The sequence below is a fragment of the Tursiops truncatus genome, chromosome 5 (genome assembly GCF_011762595.2).
Source record: "Tursiops truncatus isolate mTurTru1 chromosome 5, mTurTru1.mat.Y, whole genome shotgun sequence".
NCBI lineage: Eukaryota > Metazoa > Chordata > Mammalia > Artiodactyla > Delphinidae > Tursiops > Tursiops truncatus.
In genome coordinates, this window is record NC_047038.1 from 93,314,507 (window position 1) to 93,334,559 (window position 20,053).

Below are 20,053 nucleotides of genomic sequence, written 5' to 3' on the forward strand. Positions count from 1 at the left end.
GGTGAGAGGCCTGCGCACCGCGGCAAGGAGTGGCCCCCGCTCGCCGCAACTGGGGAGGGCCCACGTGCAGCGACGAAGACCCAACACAGCCAAAAAAAAAAAAAAAAGTTACAGAGCTAGACAGTGGCGGCACAGCCATAACAAGAACCTTAGTCTCTGGCTCATGAGCCAGTGTAATTTCTACTCCACCATGTCTTTCCTTGTGTATCTCAGGAACATGTGTTGTTATTTGCACCTGCTGGGTACACTTATATTAGCTCATGGCACAAGTGAATGAATCACCATTGTATCCTAAACTAAATTATTACTGTTATTAATAGTAACTTGGGTTCCTATCATTTTAAAAAAATTTTAAAAAGCCCTTTTACGATGTATGTTTTGCTCATGGATTGACTGGAAATAACCAAGTGTCAGTGGTAGTTCTGCTAGATATTCGTATCTATCTATCATCTATCTATTCATCCTATTAACCATATATAATAGATTCTGTATTCATATCCTATATCCATATAGAATAGCTAGCTATAGAGTTAGATAAATAAGGTCAGAGAGAGAGACAGAGACAGAGAACGACTGAGAGGAAGAGAACAGAGGCATTTAGAACATTGACTATCTAACCCGGCCCTGTCAGAACCAATCTTCAGGATCTCTGAATAACATATATACAAAGAGGACAATGCCATGCAAAGGGGCACTGTATTACATTGTGGGGTTTCGGCCGCAAACTTCAATGTAGATAGGAATAGTGTTTACCTAATCAAACTGTTGTGAGAGATTATATATATATACACGACATATATCTACGTATATGTATACATGCACACACACACGTACGCTTAGAAGAGTACCTGGCTATTCCAAGTACTCAGTTTTAGCTGTAATTATCACATGATCATCATCGTTATTGTTGGTTCGTTTAGATCCTAGGCAAGCAATCTTCATTGATGTCTCTTGCCCAAGTGGCCACTTCCTAACGCTCCCAGTGCAAAGCCTGCAGGGAAATAGGCTTATGTGTTCCCTGCAGCCCACAGCTCACAAGGCTATGCAAGGTTACATGGTTAGGTAGCAAGAACTCCCTGTCTTTCTTTCTCCAAGTGCCACATGCAGAATTCTTTGCTCCTCCTGTAGCCCCAAATCATGTTCCAACAGAAGTACAATAGGTAGATGCAAGATAGGGAACATCCACTCCCAAATAAAGAATATCATATCTATAAAATGAGTTTTGAGGGCCAAATCTGAAGACCAGTTTTTATATGAATCAAAGACAGCTAATTTGGGGGCACAAAATATCTCTTGAAGTCCTCAATTTTGTCTGCCCTTCTCCCTCGCTCCCTGCTTCCGTATTAGAATACAAACAACACTTGGATTATCTCATTTTCTATCCGGATGCTTAGTCGTAATTAGGGTAATGTATTTTCTATATTTACTCTCTTAGTGGAAGTTAGACAAGTGTAGGTTCTACTCGGGGTTCAGAGGGCACTTTTGTGAACAGTCATTAATGTTGCACCACATGTACCATTTTATAAAATCCCATATCATATAAGTTTTATCCTTTATTAAGCAAATAAGAATTTGGTGATCACTGTTACTGATGTATTTATCTGTTTAGTGGATTAACAGTTGTGAAATAGTAGTCCCATTTCCCACCCACTCTTGAGGATGTAGTTCTGTACAATTAACATTCTCTTGTAGGTACAATTCTTTTTAATGGAAGCAGCCCCAAATAACAAAGAAACATTATGACTTACATAATTTTTTGAATCTACCAGCTGAATTCTTTGTAGGCTTTTATTCTGTGGACAAGTCATGATTTCCTGGTTAATTCAGGATCTCCTACCATTTTCGATCAAAATCACTAATTACCCCTTCTGCCACATCTCTGGACTTGAGGAAATGCTAAGTGGAAGAGCAGGTTGAGTCAGAGGGTCTAATAGAAGGATTGGGTCCCAAAGACACATGTATGTGCCATAGTTTTAATAATCTTGGATAAACAGATCCTTCACAGTGGCAAATAGATGGTTAGTTAACATGTGACAACTTCCCAATAAATCCTAAGGTATCACGTGGAGGCCCATTCCCTGGATAGTGTCAGGTATTGATAGGAAACACAATTGCAATTATAGAAACCCTGGTAAACAATGTAGATCTTTATTGGAGCCCAGGAATCCTATCCAGCTCCCCACAGTACACGTGCAACCTCCACAGCCATGCTGTTGCCTCTCCCCCCTCTGTCCTTCCCTCACCTGCCCCTTGTGCTTTGCTACTCTGTGTCTCAGGTCAAAGTGAACATTAGAACTTTAGCTCCCCCCCAGCTGGCTCCATCAGGCATCTATAGGCTGTTAGAAGACCTGCCAGCTCTGTGGCTCTGCCCGCCCAAGTCTTCTCTTCTCTGTTTTAGGGAAATAGAGCTCTTATCTCACCCCTACTGCTTTTCTGGTGTGACACTCAGATGGAGCATTTCTAGTGAATACAATTCTTCACTTCATTACATGTGAAAAGAGGTAGACAGTTTTCAAGGAAATTACTGTCACAAGGGGGTTCATTTTATCTTTGAGAGAAGCTCATCTTGACAGAGGGAATCCTTTTCGTTAGTGTGTTCTGTTTATCCTGTTTATTGTTGTCACCCGTGGAAACTCATGAGAGTTAGTGACTGATGTGACTGCTCGTTGCTGCTACTTTACACTGAGCTGTTTTTAAATGCTCAGGGGGAAGTGCTTCAAATACCCGCCAACCAGTGCTGCCCTGAGTGTGTGCTGAGGACTCCTGGATCTTGCCATCATGAAAAGAAAATTCACACGGTAAGTATTTTCTGACCCATGGTTGATTCAGTGTCTGTAGATCATTGACAAGGTAAAGCTGACAAGAGAGGATTTTCTTTCCCCTTTGTTTGGACGGTGGAGGACCTCAAGCTTATTTGACTTTCCGTGGGCATTTAGGTTTCTTGAATAAGATTAAAACTGTCCTATTTACTGTCCCATGTAAATATTTGTCAGTTGAATTCGTGTCTGTATAAAGAATAGTCTGAGAATGTTGATGATGAAGAAGTTGTAATGCTGAATAATAAAAGGCCACCTTGCCTTTGTGTACCACATACATTTTTTCACTTGATTTTATAAACAACCCTGAGTAGGTGAGTAGAGCAGATGTTATTACTCCTGTGTTAAAGATGGAAAAGTAGAATTGCAAAGACTATAAGTTACTTGCCCCATATAGTACCAAATAAGTGGTGTAACCTGGCCTAGAGCCCTGGTCTTTTGTTCCTCATTCAGGGTGGAGTTTCTAAACTTCAGCACTATTAACACTTTAGGCTTTGTCGTGGGGACCATCCTCTGCATTATAGAAGGATTAGCAGCATCTCTAGCCTCTACCCACCAGTTTGTATCCTCTGAAGTCCTGACAACCAGAAATGTCTGTAGGCATGGCCACATTTCCCCTAGGGGGAATGAAAATGAAAATGCTCGCCTCCACCACATTTAGAACCACAGTACTAGAAATCAACCCTGAAGTTCTTTTATTATACTTTCTCATTCCAGGTCCTGTAGGATTAATTTAGAGATATCAAATACTGATTTTAAAGGACTATTGCAAGGTTTATAGTAGAAAATATGAAAATGGGATCGCTACAATTCATCTCCACTCATGCCTACATGCTCCCCCGAGGCAGCAGGTGAAGTTGAATGTGTTAGAAAGAGGCTCTTTGCTTTAATCTTCATCTTCCACCTGATACAAAACTTTCCCCAAGTTCGTGTCTCTACCCATTCAGGAGAGAGCATAGGTTAGCCGGATTTGATATACCTACTCTAGGCTGCTATTCAGTGTGTGTACCTAAAACTCCGTGAGTACAGTGTGCTTTCCCCGTGGGACAGGATCACCTCACTTAAGCCACTGTCTCCACATTACCCGAGGAAGTCACTCTTTCACTTCTGCACAATGTATTGCTGAGTGATACCCAAGCAGGATCTGTACCTGCATACCACATATCACCTTGTGCTGCTTGATTCAGTCTGCAGTATGTAGGGTGGTGGAAACTTCACACGCCACACAAGAGGATCCCTTGTGAATGTAAAGTGCTGAGGGGCAGATTGGTGACGGAATTAATGCCAGTTCATAATGGTTGGAATAAGTGTGTGGTTCAAGGTCAAAAACCTCAAACTGAATCTTTCAAGTGAAAGAGCCCTAGGATCCAAAATGAGGCCAGGATCTGGGGGAACAACAGACGTCTCAAATAAGAGGTGGTTCCAGGGACATGAGACGTCAGAGTTCAATGACTCTGCATGGCCGCTCTAATGACACTTGTCATTTGCTTGCTTGTGTTATGTTCATGCACACGTGCAATCTTCTTATCTTGAATTAAGATTTCTGAGAACGTTGACAATATTTTGTCTACCTTCATAGTGAGCCTCCTTGCCTCCCGCCTAACCTGGTGAACTTTTCCCAGAGTAGGTGCTCAATAAACATCACGACTCAAACAATGAGTAAATCCCTTCTCCAGCTTATCCATGTCCTTGTCCCAAGGGCATGTTGGTCTTAGACCAACTAACCTGTGTGGCGGGCAGTTCAGGGACCACAGATCTGCTGATGGGTTAATTAGAAATCCGCTTGGTCTCCACTTTTTCTGGAAGAGTTTAGAAAGTCCTTCTTCTCCCTGCCTCCCTTGCAATTCACCCCTTTGGCTCTGACACAGTCCATGGGACGCTCTAAACTGGGTAAGATCATGCCCATGCCTTGTTTTCCCATATGCAACTTTCAGAATGTACTCCCCTGAGAGTGTATAATTATATTTCTGGTACTTGATGTAACTGAGAAAATGGCTGAATTTCAGGAATTGTAGGGTTTTTTTTTTCTTTTTTTTTTTCTTTTTTTTTGCGGTACGCGGGCCTCTCACTGTTGTGGCCTCTCCTGTTGCGGAGCACAGGCTCCGGACGTGCAGGCTCAGCGGCCATGGCTCACGGGCCCAGCCGCTCCGCGGCATGTGGGATCCTCCTGGACCGGGGCACGAACCCGCGTCCCCTGCATCGGCAGGCGGACCCCCAACCACTGTGCCACCAGGGAAGCCCAGGAATTGTAGTTTGAAGGGAAAAAACTCTCTAGTGGTCTACTTCTTCAAATAGAAACAGAAGAATGATTTTTTTTTTTTTAAGTTGAGACAAAATCCTCGAATTTTAGTCTTAATAAAGTGAAACCGATCATGTTCCTTGTCTTCCTGTTCTTCTTTCCTCTCTTTCTTCACCTTTTTAGATTCTTGCCAAATTTTTCTTAATATTATTCATTTCCTTGAGTGGGTTAAATGCTTGTCTGGGTTGGGTCTGAATCTCCCCTTGTCCCTTGCGTCACTAGGTTTTTTCCTGAATCTTGGAGCCTTTTCTGTTTTGCGCCCTTGGCTTGCTTGGGAAGCAGTTTCCAGAGCACCTTCCTCTCCTGCCGAACAGCGGTAATCCTCTCCTTAACCTCTGGCTTACATCCCATAGGACGAGTTATGGAGACTCTGTCCCGGTAGTTATGAAATAGTCTGGTGCTTTAAGAGCTTTGGAATGGTGAAGTGGAAGCTTTCCCCTAAAAGAGATTTAGAAGAGGCTTTAGGATAGAGCAAGTGTGGTGGGAGGGGCATCTGTTAAAGTGACACTGTCCCCAGAGAATAAAGTTGAAGAGAAGGAAAGTCAAAGGTGGGTTGAGCTCAGGACGGCATGGAGAGGCCACCTTTAATGAAACAGCCTCGCCTCACGAGGGGACCTCTTTTGCTGGCATTGTGGGCAGCACCTTGTACAGCTGACGTTCCAGCAAGTCAAGTCCCCGCATCTTCTCTGGAGTGAGGAAAACACCTGAGCCTTTTGGCTGACCAGGTTATGTAAGTTTCGCGTGGGCTTATTACAGCCAGCATTTGGGTGACTATTTCATCCATGACCTCCCAAAGCTATCCTTTCAAATTAGCTTTTGGATCTCTGCCCAGCCTTGCCAACCAGTTAGGGAGACAAGCCTGAAATACATTTTCCTAAAGAGTGTTGGAATGCATTTTCCCTGTTCTTTTCCCCACAAATTAGCCTGTGAAAGGGAGGAGAAAGGACCTTTAACCCCTTTCTTTTCCTCTTTACTAACTTAATCTCAGCACCAGATAATGTCATGTCTTAGAAGATGGTGCTTGGAGATTCACTGAAAAAGAAAGTGGCAGGTGGTAATGCCCTAGTGCCCGCATCCGATCCAATACAGGAGTGTGGAGGGAGAGGTCTGCTTGCTTTGCCTGTCTGTGAGGCTGAAAGGAGAATTAATTTATGCGTGTGAGACAAGAACTGAATACTGAATTCTGCAGCCTTGTTCTCTTCAAAGTAGAGGATGTAATTACAATATGCATGGAACATCCCCAGATTTTTAGTATTCTGGATCTATAACATCATAACAGGAACAAATTATAGGAAGAAAAATTATTTTTTTGTTCTGTCATTAAGCCAGGCAAATACTTGATGAGCTTATCTTTCCTTTGGACAGCCAAGCCGACTTGTTATTTGGCTATGCAGAAGAATATATATAAGATACGGTCTGCAGAATGTGCTTTCGGCCAGTGTCAAAATCACAGGTTTTCAAAAGGTATTAATGGTATTAAGTTGGCACAGCTACAACACAGGTCTTGTGGGAGCATTGTTTTGTGTATGTATTATTTCTTGATTTTTACAGAGCTTTCTTTGCTTGTTACAGTGCTCATAAAAAATACAGCTTTTGTAAATGAGTATAGAAAACACTGTGAAATTAAAAAATATCTACCTGTACTCTATCTATCTATCTCTTTATCTATCAGCATGTACCAAACCCCTTGATCTCTGGTCTCCCTCTGCTGAGAGAGGTGTCACTGATTTAGGGATAAGAGTAGGAGATGAAAATGAAGGGGACTCATGTGACTTTTCTCTAAGAGAGAGGTGAGAATACTTCCTTTCCATCATCCTATGCACTTTGGATCACTGTCTGGGCTTCTGTGGCTTTGACATCTAGAGTGGAGTCTCCCTGACGAATGTTCTTTGTTATTCCCATAATTCTCAAGCTTATTGTGAAGGGAGAATCCCTTGCTTAATTTTATGTCTCTTGAGTCAGATAATAGATTCACATCATTAGAGAGCTTGAAGGTACCGAAGAGATTAGTTAATACAGCCCTTTCATTTTACAGTTGAGAAAACTTTGGTGATTGACAAGTTATTATAATTAATTTTTGTGGCCTCATCTGAGAGTTGGTATGATTGCAAATGTTTAAGAAATGACAGTTAGTGTTTCTCAGTAGTGACAAAAACAAGCTCTTGTTTTAATGAAATGTCTAGATGTTTAGAAGCAATCTCCTAACTTTTAATAAAGACATTCACTTCAAGTTGTTTTTTAAGCAGCTTTCAAATTTTACTTTATTTAAGATATGCAAATGATTCATTAGATATTTTAAACAGTACTTTGCTCTCTGATGACTAAAGTGAATATTTGTTTATTGGTGAAAATTTGGAAAATAGAAAAGTATTCAAGCAGAAAAAAATCCACTAGTAATCTCCAAGCTATGAAAACCACTATTGCTTCCTCAGGTTTTTTTTTGTTGTGGGGGGCGGCTGGCAGTGAATATGGGTGGATGGATAGATAGATAAATAGATAGAGAAATATGTTTTTACATAATTGTAATTATACTATGTATACAGTTTATATCTTGCTTTTTTATAAAACATTATGTTGTGAATAGTTCCCCAGCATACTCTTGGAGAACATGATTTCCTATTATTAGGCACTTGGGTAGCTTGCAGTATTCACGAAAACATTTCCAATTTCACCATGAAGAACAATGAGATGGAATTCCTTGTATTGAAACTTTCTGGTGTGTCATTGATCATTTTCTCCAGATAACTTCTTAAACGTGAAATTAGTAGGTCAAAGCATCTAAAGATTTTGAGTATTGAAGCTGTAACACCTGTGGTCATCAAAATTCAATTTTAAGTTGTCTGTGTCTAATGATAAACCCAGTGGGACTATCATGGATAGTATAGCTTCTTTTCGGGTCTGATTACCTAGGGTAGGCCCCGCCTGGCTGAGTTGTTCCAGGTGCTATCATGAGAGAAGGCTCTGTGTAGAATTCCACTCCATTGCAGCTTCACTAACAATAGCTACTATGAATTTTAAACACTTTCCATATCTGATATTAAAAGATATTATCAAATTTTATTTTAAATAATATTTCTTTGCAGTTAATAAAGTTGAATATTCCATAAGCTTGTTGCTATTTTTTTCCATTGGGATTTTTTTTTCTTTTTCTTTAAATTGAGTTATAGTTGACTTACAATATAATATTAGTTTCAGGTATACAGCATAGTGATTCAATATTTTTATACATCATGAAATGATCACCACTATGAGTCTAGCTACCATCTGTTATCATACAAAGTTATTACAGTATTACTGACTATAGTCTCCATGCTGTACATTACGTCCCCATGAGTTATTTATTTTATAACTGGAAGTTTGTACCTCTTCGTCCCCTTCACCTATTTCACCCCCACATATCCCCTCTGCTCGGATAACCACCTGCTTGTTCTCTGTATCTGAGCCTGTTTTCGTTTGGTTTTGTTTATTCTTTTGTTTTGTTTTTTAGATTCCATATATAAGTGAAGGCATACAATATTTGTCTTTCTCTGTCAGACTTATTTCACTAAGCATAATATCCTCTAGGTCCATCCATGTTTTTGCAAATGGCAAAATTTCATTTTTTATGGCTGAGTAATATTCCTCTGTGTGTGTGTGTGTGTGTGTGTGTGTGTGTGTGTGTGTGTGTGTGGCATCTCTTTATCCATTCATCTCTTGATGGACACTAGGTTGCTTCCATATCTTGGCTATTACAAATAATGTTCCAGTGAACATTGGGGTGCATATATCTTTTTGAATTAGTGTTTTTGTTTTCTTCAGATAAATACCCAGAAGTGGAATTACTAGATCATAGTAGTTCTATTTTTAATTTTTCCTCAAAAATTAAATCTGCATACTGTTTTCCAAGTGACTATATCAATTTACATTCCCACCAACATTACATGTGGGTTCCCTTTTCTTTACATCCTTGCCAACACTTGTTATTTCTTGTCTTTTTGATAATAGCCATTCTGACAGGTATGAGGTGATAGCTCACTGTGGTTTTGATTTGTATTTCCCTGATAACTAGTGGTGACTAGTGATGTTGAACATCTTTTCGTGGTCCTGTTGGCCATCTTTATGTCATCTTTGGAAAAATGAACATTCACGTCCTCTGCCCATGTTTTAATTGGACTTTTTTTTTATTGAGTTGTATGTGTTCTTTTTATATTTTGGATATTAACCCCTTACAGATGTATCATTTGCAAATATTTTGTCCCATTCAGTGGGCTGCCTTTTCATTTTGTGGAGGTTTCCTTCACTGTGCAAAAGCTTTTTAGTTTGATGTAGCCCCATTTGTTTATTTTTGCTTTTGTTTCCCTTGCCTGAGGAGACAGAACAAAAAAAATATTGCTAAGACCCATGTCAAAGAGCGTACAACCTATGTTTTCTTCTAGGAGTTTTGTGATTTCAGGTCTTATATTTAAGTCTCTAATCCATTTTGAGTTTATTTTTGTATATGGTATAAGGAAATGGTATCGTTTCATTCTTTTACATGTAGCTGTTGAGTTTTTCCAGCATCACTTATTGAAGAGGTCAGCCTTTCTGTATTGTATATTCTTGCCTTCTTTGTTGTAGATTAATTGACCACGAGTGGTGACCTTATTTCTGGGCTCTCTATTCTGTTCCACTGACCTATGTGTCTGTTTTTATGCCAGCCCCATACTGTTTTGATTACTATAGCTTTGTAGTATAGTTTGAAATCAGGGAGTGTGATACTGCCAGCTTTGTTCTTCTTACTCAATTTGGCTTCAGCTATTTGGAGTCTTTTGTGGTTCCACAAATTTTAGAACTATTTGTTACAGTTCTGTGAGAAATACCGTGAGTATTTTGATAGAGAAAAAGTTGAATCTGTAGATTACTTTGGGTAATATGAACATTCTAACAATATTAATTCTTCCATAGCATGAGCACAGCATACATTTCCATTTCTCTTTCAATTTTTTTCATTGATGTCTTTTAGTTTTTAGAGTACAGGACATTCACTTCCTTAGTTAAATTTATTCCTAGGTATTTTATTCTTTTTGATGCAATTGTAAATTGGATTGTTTTCTTTATTATTATGTAATGACCACATGTATTTTTTTATTATAGTCTTTGTTTTAAAGTCTGTTTTGTCTGATCAGAGTAGTGTTACTCCAGCTTTCTTTTCATTTCCATTTGCATGGAATATCTTTTTCTATTCTTTCCCTTTCAGGTTATGTGTGTTTTTAGATCTGAAGTGAGTCTCTTGAATGCAGCACATAAATGGGTCTTTTTTTTTTAATCTATTCACTCTATATCTTTTGATTGAAGCATTTATTCCATTTACATTTAAAGTGATTATTGGTAAGTATGTACTTGTTGCTGTTTAGTTAATTGTTTTCTGGTTATTTTGGGTACTTCTTTGTTCCTTTCTTCTTCTTTTAGTCTCTTTTAGTTTGATTATTTTCTTTTTATTTTTTGTGTATCTATTGTAGATTTTTGGTTTGTGGTTACATTAAGGTTCATATATATTGATTGATATATATATGTATATGTGTATATATATATATATATATATATGTATATATATATATATCTGTTGGTTTTAAGCTGATAGTTACTTAAGTTTGAACACATTCTAAAAGCACTACATTTTTAGTCCCCTCCACATGTTTTATGTTTTTAATGTCATGTTTTACATCTTTTTACTTTGTATATTCCTTAACTACTAATTGTAGTTTTAGTTGATTTTACAATTTTTGCTTTTCAAATTTTACTTGCTTTTTCAATAGTTGATCCATTACCTTTACTATATATTTTCCTTTACCAGTGAGATTTTTTTTTGTTCATATATTTTCATATTTCTAGTTATGACCTTTTCTTCTCTGCTTAAAGAAGACCCTTTAACACTTCTTGTAAGGTCAGTTTAGTGGTGATGAAATCTTAGTTTTTGCTTGTCTGGGAAGCTCTTTATCTTGCCTTCAATTCCGAATGATAGCCTTACTGGGCAGAGTATTCTTGGTTATAAGTTTTTTTTCCTTTCAGCACTTTAAATATATCATTCTACTCCCTTATGGCCTGCAAAGTTTCTGCTGAAAAATCAGTTGATAGCCTTATGGGATTTCCCTTGAATATTATGCATAGTATTCCTCTTGCTGCCTTTGAAATTCTCTCTCTGTCTTTTGCCTTATTAATCATGATGTGTCTTGGTGTGGATCTCTTTGGGTTCATCTTCTTTGGGACTATTTCCTTCCTCATGTTAGGGAAGTTTACAGCCATTATTTCTTCAAATAAGTTCTCTGCCCCTTTCTTTCTCTCTCCTCCTTCTGAGATCCTGATAATGCAAATGTTTGTATGCTTGATGTTGCCTCAGAGGTTCCTTAAACTATCCTCATTTTTAAAAATTCTTTTTTTTTCTTTTTGCTGTAATGATTGGGTGACTTCCATTAGTCTGTCTTCCATGTTGCTTATATATTCTTCTGTAACATCTAATCTGCTCTTGATTCCCTCCAGCATATTTTTCCTTTTAATTATTGTATTCTTCAGTTCTGATTGTTTCTTTTTTTATATTTTCTATCTCTTTGTTGAAGTTTTCCCTGTGTTCTACCATTCTTCTCCTAATTTCTATAAGCATCTTTATAGCCATTGCTTTGAATTCTTTATTAGGTAAATTACTTATCTTTATTTCATTGGAGTTGTTTTTCCTGGGTTTGCTTCTGTGAATTAGGTGAAACAGTTTTCTCTCCTGGTCTTAAAGGTGTGGCCTTGTGTAGAGTTCTTCCTATGTAGATTTTGTGTGCCAGGTGGCCTTGGCAGTTGTGGCTGGAGCAGGATGGCAGGGGTGGGTTTTAGGGTATGTCAGTCAGGGCTGGGGCCTCCCTGGCAAAATGCCTGGAACCAAAGTGGACACTGGCCAAGGCTTTCCTGAGCTGGATTGGGGTTGCTACCTTGGTGGCATGGCTAGAGGTGGAGTGGGCTGGAAGGTGTGCTGGGGCCACCTTTGCAGTGTGTGCTGGGCCCTCCAGCTAGAGGGCCAGGTTCTTTTCAAACCACTGCCTCTGTGCTGGGACTCAGAGAGAGTGAGTTTGTGCATAAGCCCTTTAAGAGGGGAGTCTTGGTTTCCTATAGCTCTCTGGCTTCCCCCAGTGTAAGTCCCACAGGTTTTCAAATCCAGTTATGGGGTCTCATCTTCCTGGTGCAGGTCTCAGGGCTGTGGTGCCCAATGTGGGGCTGGAACTCCTTACTTCTTAGGGAGGTCCTCTAAGTTTGTGATATTCGTTCGGCTTTTGAGTTTCCTGCCAGGGGTATGGGTCACCTCCTACCCATCTCAATGAGGTTTTTTTTTTATATCCTTAATTATAGAAGAGCTGTTCTGCAAGTCTGCAGGTTGTTCTTAGAGAGCATTGTTCTATATGTAGTTGTAATTTTGGTGCATCCATGGGAGGAGGTGAGCTCAGAATCTTCCTACTCTACCATCTTGATCTTGCCTCCAGTCTTTTCTTATTGCTTGTAAATGATTTTATATAGTAGAGTATAATTCTAATTAATATAGTTTGCAGTTTTTAAAAATCAGTTTGTCATTTGCCTTTTAAATTTTTTTAATAATGTATATTTGACAGACTTTTAAAATTTTAACTCATCAGAACCTATTAATTTTTCTCTTACAATTTCTTCCTTTGCTTTTATGCTTAGACCTTCAAAGCATAAAGGTCCATTGCCTGCTATCTTTTATTAGCCAATAGTTTATTAGCAAGTTGTGGACTTGCCCGTGTATATGCTACACTAAATTTGAAATTTTATATTTAATTATAGAAGAAGTAAAAATTGATAGGAGAGGACTTGGCCTTGGCATCCAAGTCTGTTGCCGTGATCACAGTCAGCACATAGGTGTGAAAAGGAGTAGGAAGACCATGGACTCATGCAGTGGAGAGAAGGGAGAGGATTGAGCACCTCCTACCTGCCACTCCCCTTGCTGGGTCTTTCACAACTGCCTCGTTTAACCTTTACAATAACCAAGTGCACAAGATATCGTCCTACCATTTAAGTTTTCTAGACCGGGAAGCTGAAATCTAGAAAGATGACATCACACTCATAGTCCCCAAGTCAGGGAGGGCTGAGCTTGGATCTGAGAACATGCATGCATCCAAGGAAATCCGTGGTTCATCCAACTCAGTGCATTCCTTGCATTTCTGCCCTCTCGTACTCCCAGTAAGTCCACCTAAAGAAAGTAATTTTCAGGATGGTAAGGTGAGGACTTGGTTCCCAAATAACTGGATGCCTGTGACTACCTATTACTATTATTGTTACAATAATAGCACAGGTTATTAGTAATTCCAAAACGTCGGCCTTGGCATGCTTGCAACCTGGCAGCGCTTTGCAGAAGAAAGGGGCAGTGACTTGTTTAAGTAAGAGTCCTTTTGTGTTTGAGAGAGGTGAATAATTATTCTGGATGCTGGCTTGAGGAGAAGCAAGAGGATGTTTATTTTCTATGCTTCTCAGTGATACAGTTGAAATCCCCAGATTATATTTAGGTGACTGAGCACTGGGTGTGTGTGATGTTTTTAATAGAAGTCTATATATGATTTGTGCTGAATCAGGTATCATCATATGCTACATTTAATAGAGGCAAAGGAATACGATATTTAAGAAAATGTTATAAGAGGAAAACTTTATGGATTAAGCTCATTTTTTTTTTTTTTTTTTTTTTGCTGTACGCGGGCCTCTCACTGCTGTGGCCTCTCCCATCCCGGAGCACAGGCTCCAAACGCGCAGGCTCAGCGGCCATGGCTCACGGGCCCAGCCGCTCCGCGGCACGTGAGATCCTCCCGGACCGGGGCACAAACCCGTGTCCCCTGCATTGGCAGGCGGACTCTCAACCACTGCGCCACCAGGGAAGCCCTAAGCTCATTTTTTTTTTCATACATTTTTTAAAAGGCCACCACCATTCCACTCTGCCATTGAGAACACAACGTATTTTGACAGCTACTTCCCCAAGCAATCAACATACTTGTAGCTTTTTACATTCAGGGTTTACCCCTGCCCTCACTCTGCATCACCTCTGAGAGTGGCCCATTTAGATACTCTTGGTGCTTAGTAAATCATATAACTCAAAACATAGATCTGTTAGATCACCGATACAGTGCCAGCTTTGGGAATGTCGTATCCCAGCCTAAAGTGGGCTAGGGACATTCTGTGTGTGTAGATGGACACCCTCGCCAGGAATGAGTTTGCTCTACAATTTGGACCAGGTGCCTCCTGCTGGCTATGACAGGTTCCCTGGGACCATAAGATCACTGGAACGGGAGACAGAGAAAGAGGGGTGGGGGGAGGGAGAGAGAGAGAGAGAGAACACAAATATGGGAACTCATCAGGGTAAAAAGTAAAGACCAAAAAAAGAAAAAGAAGCATAATACAGAGTGGGAGCTATATTGAAAATAATATAAGTATTATGAAGAATTCAGTAGATATACGTGTATGTGTGCATATTTTACTTTGGTCTGCATAGAATGTTTTAAATGATGGGATTGGGGTCATTTTTATTTTATTTTTGTGCTTCTCTGAAATTTTCAAATGTAAAATTTTAGGGATAAAAAAGGAAAATACAACTCAATTTTAAAATTGGTCTCTGCACAGACCTACTGGAGAACGGACTTGAGGATACGGGGAGGGGGAACGGTGAGCTGTGACAAAGTGAGAGAGAGGCATGGACATATATACACTAACAAACATAAGGTAGATAGCTAGTGGGAAGCAGCCGCATAGCACAGGGATATCAGCTCCGTGCTTTGTGACCGCCTGGAGGGGTGCAATAGGGAGTGTGGGAGGGAGGGAGACGCAAGAGGGAAGAGATATGGGAACATATGTATATGTATAACTGATTCACTTTGTTATAAAGCAGAAACTAACACACCATTGTAAAGCAATTATACCCCAATAAAGATGTTAAAAAATAAATAAATAAAATAAAATTGGTCTCTAACTTGGAATATTGCAAACCCTGGTCTCAGCCTTGCAAGCCTAGAGCCTTCTTCCATCTCTCCTGAGCTCCATCCTTCATTTGTTTAAGAGAAGCCTTGTTTCTGTTTGATCAGATGAAAGCCTATATTCTGACAATAATTTTCTTGTCTTTTTTTCCCCCTAACGCACAGCACGGGACAGAGTGGGCCTCCTCCCCATGCAGTGTGTGCTCTTGCACTCATGGGGAAGTCCGATGCACCTCCCGACCGTGCCCACCACTCTTGTGTGGACACCAGGAGCTGGAATTCATCCCTGAAGGAAGCTGCTGCCCAGTCTGTGTGGGCCCCGGGAGTGAGTATGAGCTTGTAGAGAGAGACCCTCTTTGCCTTTGAGGTTTACCTGGTGACATCCCAACTCTTCTCTTTCTTGCTCAGTGTGGTACAAAGATCCGTAACCCCATTCCTTATTGGAACGGAGATGTAGCCTTGCACGTGGCAGAAGCAATGTTGCAGAGACTGAGCTCCATTCCAAACTTGAGATTCTGAGACTCTCTGATTTATTATTTTGCCTTGGCCAGATGCAATCCCTCTGTGTTCATAGCTCCTAAGAAGGAAAGGGAGGAAGGACAAGCCCCTTTGCTGTGGTTGCATAAGGCCAAGGTATTAATAGTTCCTCCTGCCTCTCGGTGGAGAGAAGAACGAACAAATCACTTCTCCATCATGTAGTAACACTACCACTAATTCTGCTGGCTGGTCTTTCCGTTGACATAACATCTTTCTCCACAACACGCCAAGTAGGCAGCAGGTATTTCATTTGTCTTTATGGCCTCTTCGCTGTGGAGATTATGCCTGCCTGCAAACCAAGGCATGGCTCAGCAAGCCAGGGGCATGTTTCCAGGCCCTCTCCTTAGAATCCATGCTTGGACCACGTACCCTTTTATTACATTTTAGGGATATATGTCCCTTTCCATTTTTATAATTAAGTAGTGTTTACTTCATGGTAAATATGAATTATTGTCATTTCTGTATTATATTCTCTCCTGGAGTATAATAGCTAAAATTACTCTTTTTAACTAGCACCTGGAAGCTACACTCTATCCTTGCCTTTTCCTTTTAAAAAGACCTCTGGTTTCTTTCTGATCCCCAGTTATTCCATTCCTGGTGACTGTTTACCCTGGAGAACCCTTCTGGGGATTCAAAAGTATGGTTAGGAAAGGATGAAAGTAGAATGCATTCCTCATGCATTTCAGATGTCATCCACCAGAAAAGGACGGGCAGCTGCTTTGGGCCAGATAACCCTACAAGGAAAAATACTCCAACAACAGAGTTTAGGGATAGGGTAGAGAGTGGGCTGTCTGGGTTTGTGGGCTCCTTTCTTACATTTTAGGGTGCTTTCTTGTTGGCTGTCCATGAGAAAGATCTATTGGGAGCATTTTGCCTGGAGAGATTAGAGGATCAGCCAGCACCAACTCCATAATTTACTGGGCGCACAATAAAAATGCAGGGCCCTTTGTTCAAAAAGCAGGGGGAAAAAGCTTTTATTTTCTTCCATGGCTTTTGCAACCTGTCCTGTTTGTAATTTATTATTCATGTCACACTCCCTAAGGCACGGGGATATTTGCTGGGTGGGTAAGACCCCCCACACACAGGTGCCCTGAGTCCCCCCCGCTACTTGGTGCTTAGGGTACATGCACTCCCCAGCCACCCACACCCAGGTCCCTGCTATGGTTGGAGGGTGGCAGCTTTCACTGGGCATGGATTTGGGGTCAGGCTCCTGAGAACCCAGAAGGCAAGGAGGCAGCGGGGAGGTAGGGCCACGCGTGAGTGAGACCCCAAACCCCTAGCACATGCTACCTGTCGCACATGCTACCTGTCGCACATGCTACCTGTCGCACCAGACTTCACTTACGAAACTCAGAGAGAAAGTTAAGAACTGCATACAGTGACTGCAGAGCAATACCCCAAGCACGGGGCTCCGTTGTTTGCACTGCGCCCCTGAGCACAGGGCCCTGTGTGACTGCACTGGCCACACACGCATGCAGTCAGCTCTGGGATCAGCAAGTGCAATCCCCCCAGTAATCCTTATTGCTCTGACCTTCCAGAACCCTGTTCCTACGAAGGCCGTGTGTTTCAGGATGGGGAGGACTGGCCATTGAGTCAGTGCGCCAAGTGTGTGTGTAGAAACGGGGTCGCCCGGTGCTTCGCAGCTCAGTGTCATCCTCTGTTTTGTAACCAGGTAAGGAAGACAGCCTCAGAGTGGATCCTTCACAGGCTGTTAACTTCACTGTTCAGGAACTTGGAGTCTCTTCTGAGATTTTGTCAGGCAGACCTCGGAAGTACTGAGAACAAGAAGCAAAGGCGGTTTTATTTTCCTTATACTTTTAGAGACCACCCCTGAGAGATTTCTTTTACCCTTAGATGCTACAGATAGGTCTAATTACCAGCCATTTAGGCTAATTGTTACATAATGAAACTGAGCCTTCAGGGTACGCATAAAGAAGCCCGCCAAACTCTAGTTGCAGATGTTCCAAAAATGTGAAGCTGAACATCTGGAAAATTCAGTAAGATGATCAGGGTTGTGATTGTTTTTCAATGCATAGGTATAGTCTGCTTTTTAAAGACGTATGCATGTCTTTGAACCTGATTATCCAGATGTGCCTTATTTAATTTTTATTAGATAATGATTCAAATTATGAAAGGATTTTCTCCAGGGAGGTTTAAAATAGGGGGACCTTGTTCTTCATTTAAATCTGGTCTGATTTTCACAACATTAGGCTCTTCACACAGATTTACAATAGAAAATCAATTGCAAATAAATTTGGTGTACATGGTATTTTATAGTTTTTTTCTTCTTCCAGTAGCTCCTATGGATGTTTCTTAGCAGTTGACAGATAACCATGAAAGGAGTTTGCCTCCAGTTGAAAAATAGCTCATTTTTCGATCTAAGAAAAAGCTGGAAGCCAACATTCAGTTGATACAGAGCAGTACTTTGTGTCAAATAAAACAAAATCAATAACATGGCATACTGTGACAATTGGGCAATATTTTTAAAGGCAGACAAAAGGCAATTAGGCAAGAAATGCTAAATGCCAAATAAAGGGAAAATGTATCAATTTAAAGACTAGATTGTATTACCCACACTACAGCAACTACTGCACACATGTCACACCTCTCAATTCATCACAAAGTCTCGTCCTAGCTTTCAGATTACAAATGAGTTTCTTGGTAGAGTTGCATAATATCTTACATTCAGAAGATATTGTAGTGTTGGGGCATTTTGATTCACACATTCCAGGCTTTAGTCCCCTTGTGTAAGAAGGTTAATTAAGCAGTTTGCCACCATTACAATAAGGGAGGTGGGAGGATGGATAGAGGAAACACTCCATTGTGAATCTTCTGCTTTAAGTCTTTAAAAACTTAACCCTGAGTGCATATCAGAGGTTAGCTTGTAATAATTGAAAGTACTGGTTCCCATTCTAAAAAAACGTTAAAGATAAATTCTGGCTTCAAACAGGACTCACTTATAGTTTGCATTGTTTAACTTAAAAAGATGAAATTTGTTGCCGTACTTTAGAGCTAATTGCTATGCAAGCATTCTGAAATCTTGGAAATAGATTGATCTTAATCACTCTTGCATCAAGTCTATAGTTTTGCCTTGACGTTAAAAAATACCCAACTGGGCTTCCCTGGTGGCGCAGTGGTTGAGAGTCCGCCTGCCGATGCAGGGGACGCGGGTTCGTGCCCCGGTCCAGGAAGATCCCACATGCCGCGGAGCGGCTGGGAGAGGCCACAACAGTGAGGGGCCCGCGTACCGCAAAAAAAAAAAAAAAAAAAAAAATACCCAACTGTCAGACTATTTAAACCATTTTTCTTGATTTAATATCACTATTAACCATTGGGTGTTCTGATGATATAAAGAGGTGCTGTAGAATTAGCACCTTTGTTGGCAACATTCTCACCGCCACCATCTGCCCATCACCATCCCCACACTGGGGGCATATATTATGTGCTAATCATTAATTTTAAGAGCTTTTAATTTGCGTAACAACACTGTGAAGTAGGAACTATTATTATCATCCCACGTTATAGTAGATAAAACTGAGATACAGAGTTTAAATAATTTGCTCAAGGTACCACAGTTATGAACTGTCATTGCTTCTAACCTAGGCAGTTATACATGACAACCTCAACAGACCACACCTGACATATTTTTAACCATTACACTGTATCGCCTCCCAAAATGAGTTACATATCATTTATGTATAATAATAATCACAAAACAATAGTTGCTCACATCATTGAGCATGATTGCAAGCCTTTTATATGTGTTAACTCATTCATTTTTAAAAACTCATTCATTTAAAAAAAACACAAGCTCATCAGAAGAAATGCATTTCCAGGTGTTAAGCTTTAGAAAAATTTGATTTTTAATATAAAGTGTTTTTTTTTTTTTTTTTTTTTTTTGCGGTACGCAGGCCTTTCACTGTTGTGGCCTCTCCCGTTGCGGAGCACAGGCTCCGGACACGCAGGCTCAGCAGCTATGGCTCACGGGCCCAGCCGCTCCGCGGCATGTGGGATCTTCCTGGACTGGGGCACAAACTCACACCCTCTGCATCGGCAGGCGGACTCTCAACCACTGCGCCACCAGGGAAGCCCATAAAGTGTTTTTTAAATTGTAAAAGGAATCTGTATTCCTTAAGGAAAGTTTGCAAAAAGCGGAAAAGCAGAGAAGGAAATGATCTTCCATATTTCCACCATTCCAAAAGATCACAACAGAATTTCTTTTGGAATTCATTCCAATTTTTTGGTAGGCAAATGTGGATATATTTGCATAGTTATAATCAGATGTTAGGAATTAGTGATCATCTCTGACAAAAGGAGAAATTCCTGTGTTCAAATAAGGGGTTGCTCCCTTAGTGTGTGATGTAAATTCATGCTGAAATTGCTTGCCTTCAGCTTCTGTCCAGATGCCTTGTGAACAGAGCCCTAGACCATTCACA

The 20,053-nt window shown here is 40.5% G+C and overlaps 1 protein-coding gene across 8 annotated transcripts in view; it reads left to right on the forward strand.

The window, feature by feature from the left end:
- The window catches only part of FRAS1 (Fraser extracellular matrix complex subunit 1), a 465,636-nt gene that overhangs the window by 182,793 nt on the left and 262,790 nt on the right, over positions 1-20,053 (forward strand). For 6 of the 8 annotated variants that reach the window (XM_033857169.2, XM_033857168.2, XM_033857167.2 and 3 more), the window contains exons 4-6: positions 2,706-2,798; positions 15,246-15,405; positions 17,156-17,289. In XM_033857169.2, the coding sequence (XP_033713060.1) occupies positions 2,706-2,798; positions 15,246-15,405; positions 17,156-17,289 (387 nt within the window). The remainder of the gene's footprint in view (positions 1-2,705; positions 2,799-15,245; positions 15,406-17,155; positions 17,290-20,053) is intronic. The other 2 variants (XM_033857164.1, XM_033857165.1) reach the window with 1 other exon arrangement.